The 10,711-nt window shown below is 44.0% G+C and overlaps 1 protein-coding gene across 1 annotated transcript; it reads right to left on the bottom strand.

Annotated features, from left to right (window-relative positions):
• Nucleotides 1-4,403: 4,403 nt before the first annotated feature.
• Nucleotides 4,404-8,667, bottom strand: foxa3 (forkhead box A3). The gene is made up of 2 exons (XM_061781557.1): nt 8,474-8,667; nt 4,404-6,164 (listed from the first exon to the last, which is right to left on the bottom strand). Exons 1-2 carry the CDS (start codon nt 8,546-8,548, stop codon nt 4,926-4,928), a joined length of 1,314 nt encoding a protein of 437 aa, XP_061637541.1. The 5' UTR covers nt 8,549-8,667; the 3' UTR covers nt 4,404-4,925.
• Between the last annotated feature and the right edge of the window lie 2,044 nt (nt 8,668-10,711).

Raw genomic sequence — 10,711 nt, 5'->3', positions numbered from 1 at the left:
CGTTAAAAAGCATCGGTGTTTTTCCCGCCTCCAAATGCTCGCACGTACGCACACACATTTAGCTCCTGCTCATTGGTTTGTCAACGCGCACGCGCAAGATCGAAACATCTGACGTGATAAAGTCCCAGGTAACAATAGAAGGTGGTCGGCGGGTACAGCGGATATACTGGAAAAAAGGAGGAACAAATGCTCCATATTGTTGCAAAGGTATCCACCGGAAATGCGAGGTAATAAAATATTGCCAATAAAACGTACATTTTTCTTTTTGCCCCCCAAAAAATGTGTACATTTGGCCACAAAAGTGCAAAATAATGGACCGTGTTGCAGCCATAAAATTCCAAGTTCATGATTATTTGCAAAAAAACAATATGAAGTTGATCAGTTGGAACATTACATATCTTGTCTTTGTTGTGCATTCAATGAAATATTGGTCCAACATGATTTGCAAATCATTGTGTTCTGTTTTTTTATTAACGTTCCAACTTCATTGGAATTGGGGTTTGCACACAAAAGGTGATACATATACAATCAGCGCTTTTATTGCCACAAAGAATGTACACACGCAAAATCTAGTTTTGCAATATTGCCATTAAAACAGTATTTGCACACCAAAAAAAAAAATCCATTTGATTACAAAAATGTTGACGGGAAACGTTGCCAGTAGAACACGATGTTAGTACACAAAAAGACGAAAAAATCTACTTTACGATCTGATGCGCTTTGCATTAAAAAAAATTACATTTGGCCACAAAGGTGCAATACTCGTACCTAAAAAAAAAACAATGTTATTTGGCACACAAATTCTATAGACGGTGCGAAAGACTTTTTGCCCGTGAAGCGTCCTTAACGTCATCGATCATTCGCCGTCTCACAGCGACGCTTTGATGTCGGCCGCCGTCCCGTAACCGTCGCGGGACGAAGATCAACAGCCTTCGTCCTCCTCACGCTGTCTTTGTTGACTCGGCGCCGGGGTCGCGCCGGGGTCAGGATCCTCACGCGCCGAGGCCGGCGGTCGCCCGATCGCCCTTTGAGGCGCTCGGCGTGAGGCGGCCGTGTTTAGTCTGCGCCGCGCCGCGTCCGCCCTCGGGCCTCGAGCTGTCTCAACAAGAATCCGCTTCCATGCGCCAGCGAAGTCCGACAATGCCGTTTTGGTCGCGCAAAATGTGCATCGTCAGCCACGAAAGTGCAATATTTGACCTCAAAAATTTGGTCCATGTAAATCCAATAGTTTGCCAATAAAAGGCAAAATTTGCTCACAAAAAGGCTGCATAAGATCACACATAAATGAAATATTTTGCTTTCAAATTAGACCACAAAAATATTTTTCAATATTTTGCCATGACAACACTCTTTGCTAGACGACACGGAAATGTTATATTTGTTGACTCAAATAACTCGATATTGCGAATAAAGTTTTTGTTTTGTTCAGAAAAAAGTTATATTAGGCCAAAACCAAACATTTGACGCTAAGAGGGTAAAACAAACAAGCCAGTTTTCCATATAAATGCAATTTTTTGTGTTCAAATATTTTACTTTCCCATTTTTAAAGTGGCTGCCTGCTCACCGTGCATACGACCACCCGCGCGCGCCATTTCAGCGACTTGAGCTCTTTTTGTCCGCAAAGTCCGCGCGACTCTTTGGAATCTGTTCTCAGTTGCTTTACCTGGATGAATAAAAGTGAAATAAATCAATTCAACTCATGTCAATGTAGTATTTTACCATTCAAATGCTATTTGCTCACCAAAAAAGAGAGAATTGAAGTTTTTTTTTTGTTTTGCTATTTAGTCGGTCAGAAAATGACTGATTTTGTCTCAAAAGATTATGTCGCCTTACAAAATAGGAATATTTCCCACAGAAATTCAACATGCCATTCAGGCCAAAAAAGTTTCTCAAAAACTATTTTGCCGCTAAAATTCATCCAGGAAAATTCGATATCAGGAAAAAAGAGAATGCAATATTTTGCCATTAAACATTGAATTTGCTCACAAAAGGCTCCATTACAGATCAAGTAGTGTCAAAATGTCGCGAAAAAGACGCCACACAGCATTTGCCCCATTTCAACCTTTTTATTAACAAACGCCAACGACGGCCATCACATTGCGAAGAAGCACAAACAATATATTATAGCGACTCACACACACACACACACACACAGTTGAAAAAAAATGAACAAAAAAATGGAAAAAAAAAAAAAGAAGCGAGCACGTAACTTAAATAGGACATTTTCTCTTCCGACGTCACGTGACCCCCCCCCACATGACCTCCACGTTTGGCATCCTTCACGTCATTCAGACGAATCGGCATGTGGGAAGAGAGAGAAAAAAAAAAAGAGGCACTTTTGGACCGCAATTGGACAACCACCCACACTCGGAATTGGATCGCGCACGCACGCACGCACGCACGCACGCACGCACTATCAGCCCACCTGGCCGTCGGGAGCTCCATAGTGCAAAGTACTGCATGTAAATCTCCCATAGTGCATCTCTCCTCGCCTCTTGTTTTAGTAACCGGCTACACACACACACGAGCACTCGCGCGCACACGCCCCTCGATGAACCGTCCAGTCCGAGCCGAGCCACTCTTACAGGTAACAAGGGGGGGGGGGGGGGGACGCGGCATGTTGTCGTTTTAAAGTCTTTACCACAGTTTACTTTGTCTTCTTCCCCCGAACATAGCCTCATATTCCACAACTTCGTTATTCCCAAACACTCCTTATTCCAGAATATTCCATTTTCCAGAATCTTCCTCTCCTACAACTGAGCCAAACCTGAGGATTCCTGTGCCGTAACATTCTTTATTCCGGAATTATCGTTTATTCTGGAACATTAATATTCCAGAATATTCACATACTAACATCCCTATATTCCAGAACATTCCCCTTGTCAAACATCCTTAATTCCAGAGTATTCATATTCCAGAACATTCCTTTTCTAGAATTTGAATTTGCCAGACCATTCCTGCCCCATAACATTTCTTATTCCAGAATAGTCATTTCGTCTGGAATATTACTATTCCAGAATATTCCCATAAAATAACATTCTGAACATTGCAATTCTAGATTCTTCCCTTACCAGAACATTCTTTACGTCAGAACATCCCCATATTCCAGGACAAGTCCCGAAAAGTCCGTGTTCCAGCACATTCACATTCCAGAACACCTCCACATTCCAAAATATTCCCAGTCTCGATCCTTCTCACTCCAGAATATTTCTGTCCTATAACATTCCTTATTCCTGAACATCCCTATATTCCAGAACATTCCTATTCTGCAAATTTGCCATACTTTCCTTATTCCAGAATATTCTTTGATTCCAGAACCCACTAATTCCCGAACTCCTATTCTAAAACCTTCCCATCCCAGAGCATCCCGGCCCCATGTCACACCTTTATTCCAGATTATCCAATCATCCCGGAACATCCCGTGTTCCAGAATAAAACCAAAAGGGGACACACGGTGCCGGCTGCGATGGAAATCTTTTTGTAACATGACGAGTAAAAAGTGAACGTAACACCTGAACCACACGTTTCGTTTGTAACTCTTTGGACAAAGCAGAATATAAGATATATTAAAATTTATTCCCTTTATAAATAAATGCAAATACCCCTTTGACACACTCGCGCGCTCACACACACAAACACACACACACACACACACACATTGCCGCTATTTACACTTTGTACAAAGTCCATCTTCATCGTCGTCGTCATCATCATCGTCATCATCATCATCATCATCATCATCTTCTTCATCGTTGTGTGTAACCAGAGAGTCTCCATAGAGGCGGAAGAAAAATGTGCTCCGTCCAATCGCGGCTTCCGAAAGCCGTTTGGGAATTTATTCCGCATCCTTCACATCCACATTAAGGTCCGTGCACTAGTACGCTCTTTGTCGGCGCCAGTAAGGCAATTCAGAGCACTAGTAGGATATCAAATAAATGTTCATGCCGCTTGAGCATTTATTCCGGATCCTTGATATCCAGTTTAAGGCCCACGTACTAGTACCCTCTTTGTCCTCACTAGTAGGACAACTTCATGCTGCTAGTGAGGAAAAACTGTGCACTAGTTGACATCTGCATGCTAATAGTACCGCTAGTGAAGCGATAGGTTAACTAGTACAATTTTGTTAGTAGTTTTTCTAATAGCACACAGTTGTCAACTGTTATTAAAGTGAGGGCAAAGAGCGTACTAATATATACACTGTAAACTGGAGGCTACTAGTGCATGAAACATGTCTACTAGTTGGGCCTAGTAATATTACGAGTGCAACACGGTAGATTACCAGGCATAATTGCATACTAGTAGGCCAGAAAGCGGCCATAGCAGTGACTAGTTAGACAGGGTTGTTCCAACTACCCGGGGCGGATTTACCTTACTAATGAGGACAGAGGTTACTAGTATATGGACCTTAAGGTTAAATCTTGAGGAATAAATGCTCAAATGGCTACTAGTGTGTGACACATGCCTACCAGTTGGGCCTAGTACACGGGGGAAAAAAAATGCTTACGATGTACTTCAGTCAATCGGTTACACATGATTAAAACGGGTTAAACTAACTTATTATTCTAATATTTGAAAATGACGTCGGTTTACCACATTTTAATCATGTGCAACCAATTAAAATGATCAAATTCAGTACTTTTTTTCAGTTGACCAAGGTTTTATTCCATACTAGTAGGCCAAAATTGACACTAGTAGCGGACAAACACGACCACTACTCGTGTATCGAAATGTGGGAATAACAAAAAAAGATTACTTGTAAGACACAGTTGTTCTAGCAGGGGCTGAATTGCCTTACTTGTGAGGACAAAGAGGCTACTAGTACATGGACCTTAAGTTCGGATCTGGAGGGGAGCTCGAACGGCTTTCCAAACGTGGCGGCCATTTCCGAGTCTCTTGGGAAAGCCTCCATTTTGTGTCGCGTTCGATTAGGACGCGTTGAGTACGGAGCGGCTGTAGAGCGTCTGGTAGTAGGCACCGGAGTCCATGGCCCCCGGTCCGGGACTGTCGTAGATCTGCTTGGCCGGCACGGGCGAGCCGCTGGAGGCGTAGCTGTTGTACGCCATCACCTGGTCCTGGTAGGACTTGAGGTCCATCTTCTGCTCGTTGGACATGAGGTTGGTGATGGAGAACGGGTGGTTGAAATTGTAGTGGGGGTCCAGCGACTTGAGGGCATCGCTCTGCAGGTCCATGTGCTGCCCCATGGCGCCGGGGAGGTGGTGGGTGGACTGGGTGTGGAAGATGCCGGCAGAGGAGGCGGGCGCCACGGCGGGCGGCGGCGGGCAGTCGAGCGGCACCAACAAGGCGTCGTTGGCGGTCCCGCGGGGCAGCGTCTGGTCGTCGGAGGAACCCGGGTGGGAGTTGTCCGAGTGAGCCGAGTCGGCTTCGTCCGAGCCGCCGCCCCCGGCCGGGCTGCGGTCGCCCGATGCGTCGCCCCCCTTGCTGCCGTCTTTGCCCGCCTTCTTGGCCAGCTTGTCGTCGATTTTGAAGCGTTTCTGGCGCCGCAGGTAGCAGCCGTTCTCGAACATGTTTCCCGACTGCGGGTGCAGAGTCCAGTAGGAGCCTTTTCCCGGTTTGTCGGGCGAGCGGGCCACCTTGACGAAGCAGTCGTTGAAGGACAACGAGTGGCGGATGGAGTTCTGCCAACGCTGCTGGTTCTCCCGGTAGTACGGGAACAAGTCCATGATCCATTGGTAGATCTCGTTGAGGGTGAGCATTTTGCTGCCGCTCTGCTGGATGGCCATGGTGATGAGCGAGATGTACGAGTAGGGCGGCTTGGCGTGCGTCAGCGAGCGGCGGTACGGCTTGGGCGGGATCTCCTTGGGCCCGCCGCGGCTCAGGGAGGCGCCCGACGGGTAGCCCAGCTGGCTCACGGACTGGCCCATGTTGCCGTAGTGGGACAGGGAGACCGGGGGGGCGGCGGCCGGACACAACTGGGTGAGCGAGGCCGAGCCCAGGGAGGGCGCCACCGGGGAGAGCGGCATGTGGGCCGGGCCCGAGCCCACCGAGGTCAGCGGCGACGTGCTGAGTCCCGGGCCGGGGTAGCCCATGTTCAGGCCGCCGCCCCCGCCGCCGCCCGCCGGGTTCAGGTTGATGTAACTGTTGAGGGGCCCCATGGAGCCCATGGACGCCAGGGCGGAGTTCATGCTGCTGGGTGACGAATACATCTGGAACCAAAACACAACGTTAGAGATCCATTCGTCCGTTTTTTTGAAAGTGCTTTAGCGAGGCGACTGCGCTGAATTCTGGGCGCCAGATTCACGCAGATTCTACCGTATGTACAGTGCACTGAAAACAATTGCGGGGTTGGGTTCCGGCAGCGTTGGGGAGTAACGAGATTACGTAATTACTTGCGATGCGTAATTCAATTCGAGCTGCTTTTTGGAAATTTCCATGATTGCAATTTTCGTTTTTTTTTCTTTTCATATCGTCTCCTCTTTCGAAAAGCCGACACTCGTGATCGACTCTCTGCCGCCGTCTCGAACGTGACATCGTTTCCCGAAGCGCCACCTCGCGGTGCAATCTATCAGCTTGTCGGAGATTTTGGAAAAGGTTCGACTCGTCGTTAGACTTTTGCGCACGTGAAAGAACATTGACTTTTGAAGCGCTTAATATTTCTCATTTGGGACAATCGAAATTGTGCACATTTGTCATTAGGTCAACATTGTATCATGTTCTCCGCTTCTTTTTTTTTTACGAGACCTTCTCTACTCTTCAACACCTTTTGAACATGTACAGTAGCACTGGAAACTATCCACATTTTATTCCTTAATAATTTCCCCAAAAACATATATATTTTTTTTTATTACTTTTGTTTAAGGCCAGGAAGTATTTATTTTAACAGCAAGCACTCAGTCCTGCAAAAAAATTTCAAATAAAAAGTGCAATAGCTGAGCCATGATATCGCGAATTAAAACTGTACTTCATTTGCGTCTGATTAAAATGTTGAATGAAAATCATCCAATAAGTTAGTTTCATATTTTAATGATGCACAACCGTAAATTTTTTTTTTTTTTTTTCAGTGTAGTATTGGTGTGTTGGATGTGTGCTTGTCAGGGGCGTGGCCTAGTGGCTGACGCCATGCGTCGCAGGCACGTTCGTCCGTGGCCTCCAGCAGCTCCTTGCCAGTGTTTTGTCATTTTGCATTTGTCTGAAACTCGTAAGTTGGGCCACTCGCAAGTCGAGGCGCCGCAAACGAGCAACTCCCGAAATCAAATCAGCAGAAATTCAACGGGCTTATTGCAGGGTGACTTCGGATTTGGGTTTGAACGTGAAGGAGTCCTTTTTGAGCGTCTTGGGTTTCTTTTTCTCCTTTTCCCCCCGCTTGTCAATGCACAATGGAGCTCTCAGTGCGCGTGGATTTCACACTCACGCGTGAACGTCAAAGTGCGCAAAAAGCGCGTCACGCTGCTGCTTTTATTTTTTTTGTGTGTATTTTTTATTTTTATTTTTTTACCCGCACTTTTGCAGATCCAAAAAGCTTTCCAAATGTTACTCATTTATACACTTTTTTTTTTTTTTTTTTAATCAAACGAATAATGATTAAAAAAAAAAAAAAAAAAAGTGAGGGGAAGTTGAGCCATGACGCGCACTTTGGGTTAAATATTTACAAGGTGTGAATTGCATCAGCAGCTGATGACATTAACTTTAAATTGAATTAACAGCTGGACATGAACCATTTACATCTTTCAATTGTATAATAAATGTCAAATCAACGCATTTGCATTCATTGGCTCGCGAGAAAACGCATTCAAATAAACTGCAATTACGCCACGGAACGTGAACAGTTGCTTCGTTTTTTGCCGGACTAAATTTAAAATAAAAAGGCTGTTACGCAGATAAAATATAAATGTAATTATTCGTTGAGTCCTTGCGGCTCGAGAAATAAAATGTAGGGTATTTAATTATTAGTTGTTTTTTTTCCTGTAAAATATGTATATATTTTTTAATGTTATTTTGGTCTTTAAAACATGTAATAGTTGTATGTTTTGTATCTATTGTTTGTTTTTACCGTAAAATGTATATTTATTTTCCCCCCTTTTTATTTTCTGGCATTTTATATATATATATTAGTATGTAAAATATATATTTAGTTACTTTTATGCTCTTTTGGCCTGTAGATGTATTAAAATATGTATAATATATAATATAATATAATTATTTGATGTTGTTTAGGCATTAAAAAAAATAAAAGTATATTTGTCTATTTCTTTTGGCCTGTATGTCTATTGAATTGTCTTTGCTCTTTTAGGACTTTAAATATGTCAACTATGTTTTGTATTGGCATACAAAATATTTTTTTATGCATATGAAATCAATATTCATGTTTTTTTTTTTTTTTTTATATTAATGCTGTCTTTTCAGCTTGTAAAATAGGGATAACTGTTGATGGCGGCTTTGGCGTTTTGCTGTCGTTCTTATTTTTTGCAGCACATGAATTATGAAAGCATATTCCCCCCCCCCCACCCGTTCTTACCTCGTTGGCCTCGCTGTAGAAAGTATTCCATGACTCGGGCAGGTCGTGCGCTTCCATCTTCACCGAGCTCAACATCCCCACGAAGAAAACTTGGCGGAGAACTGGACGCGCTGCGAGCACCTTCGTCACACTTTATGGATTTCAACGCTTTTCCCCTCCCGCTCTCGCTCCCCCCCCCCCCCACCCCAAGACCAAAAAAAAAAAAAAAAAAAAAGAAAAAGTTGAAATCCTTGTTGACGCACAGAAAAAAAAAAATGCTGAGTTGACGTGGAAAGTTGGACGAAGTCGTCACTCAAAGTTCATTGGTCCATTGTTTTTCCAACTTTTTCTTTTTTTTTCCCCCCCAGGACTGATGTGATGTCTCGAGCGTGTCAAGCGGACGTGAGGAAAGCCGCCAGCAGCCGGGATCCTTTATAAGGTACGGGCGGGACCACGCCCCCCGCCCCGTCCAGAACCACCCTCACCTTCGCCCACCCTCATCTCCGCCCCTGCGGCACATTTCAATACGGAAGGAGAATCCCTGGGAAAAAAAAAAAAAAAAGAGGCCGATGTGGCCCCCTGGCGTGCTGTTGATTGGCCCGGTCGGACCGGCGGCCACCCCGGCTGCGGCGCGACCCCCAAATGCCGCCCCCCACACACACACACACGCACACTTGAAAGCCCGTTCAAAGTTGAAATGGCACAATTAATGCACAAGTGAAATCGTGATGTTGAAAAGTGTTGCTTGGGTGGGGGGGGGGGGGGGGGGGGGGGCGTCCGTCAGTTTGTGGGCGCGGGGAGTGGGGGCGTGAAAGTCGTTCATTCCCGCGGCTGTCACCTACCTGGAACCTTTAACACGTTGGCTGGCAAAAAAAGGTTGCAAAGTGAACGAGACGCAAAAACAAAGAACAACGTCGCGCTTAATATTCAATAACAAGATGATTATTTAGATTGTTGCCACAAGGGCATCCAATCACAGAATTGGACGCCAGCGTTTCTTTCTTTCATTCCTTTATGTAACCTTGCATATCCAGTAAAGCCATTGAGAACATAAATACAATCTAAACGAAATACGTACATATACCAAAAAATCGGGAAAATAAACTCGAAAATAGAATTGAGAGCTTCGCTCCAAAGTGATGCTTCGAAAAAAAATCAAATATTGTCACCAGAAATACATTCAAGCAATGTCAAAATTCAAACTCGAAGTCAAAGAAAATCTTTTTTTGCGCCATAAAATAGACTGTTATTAATTAATATTATTTTCTATTTATCATTTAACACACACACACTTATTTATGTATTCTTTTTTAACTTTTGGTCATGAAGTTATTTGATCTGTAAATATACACGTTTAATTCTTAAAATGCTTTTTTTAACCTTAGAAATATCAAATTATTGTTATGTTTCGGCTCTTTGCTTTGAATAATTTTATGTAGTACACAATTTTTTTTTGTATTTATTGTAGTGCAAATCACATTTAGGGCTAAATTGAAAAGTTTTTGGGTCAAGATTTTTTTTCATTTTTTTTTTTAAATCACTGCACGCGCATCTCCCGCCACCTAATTTTGTCATTTTTGCCAACTAGCATGTAAATATAATAGCAAATAATGTGTTGTATTGTGTGTTGTTGTGTTGTGTTGTGTTGTGTGCGCGCCGCACCAAGGCCGAATACACAAGACGGCCGTGCGCGTGCATGTGAATGGCGGCCACAGGCTGAATGGTGAAGTAATGACGTGCACGCGGGAGGTCGTCGGCGGGGATTAGGGGTCAACAGGGAAAAAAAAGAGGGGGGGGGGGGGGGATGGGCGGCGCGCACACGCGCGCACCTGCATCAAGGAATGCCAGAATGGATCCGGGCGGGCGCGTGCGCGTGGGATGATGCGATTAAGGCAGCTAATCCTGTTAGTGACGTCATCGACGGGATAAGGCCATGCAGTTTTTATTGAAAATAAATTAGCACGTAAATAATCAGAATGATACAAATGACCAAAAAATACGACATGAATGGTTAAAATTGAGGATAATTCATCAAATACAAAAGAAGTCTAATTGACTTTTTTACGCGTCAGTCTAACTTAAAACGACAATTCGGGCACAAATAGAATGAGCAGGATGATACCAAAAAAAAGGATCAACTTGACCTTGGCGTAGGCTTTTATTACTTTTTCTCTCAAAAACAACTTTTTTCTTGTCAACTTCTCAAAAAAATACAACCCTAAAAATATGAATACAATCAAACTTTTTGCATTTTTTCCC

This window comes from Phyllopteryx taeniolatus, chromosome 8 (genome assembly GCF_024500385.1).
Source record: "Phyllopteryx taeniolatus isolate TA_2022b chromosome 8, UOR_Ptae_1.2, whole genome shotgun sequence".
NCBI classification, from domain to species: domain Eukaryota; kingdom Metazoa; phylum Chordata; class Actinopteri; order Syngnathiformes; family Syngnathidae; genus Phyllopteryx; species Phyllopteryx taeniolatus.
The sequence above is the reverse complement of the archived record's forward strand: the minus strand, read 5'-3'. Positions and strand labels throughout refer to the sequence as shown.

Excerpts from the sequence above, each read along its gene's own strand:
- foxa3 (XM_061781557.1), bottom strand. The coding sequence starts at position 8,548 with ATGTTGAGCTCGGTGAAGATGGAAGCGCACGACCTGCCCGAGTCATGG. Across the intron at positions 6,165-8,473 it reads TCTACAGCGAGGCCAACGAG|ATGTATTCGTCACCCAGCAG; the intron begins GTAAGAACGGGT and ends TTTTGGTTCCAG.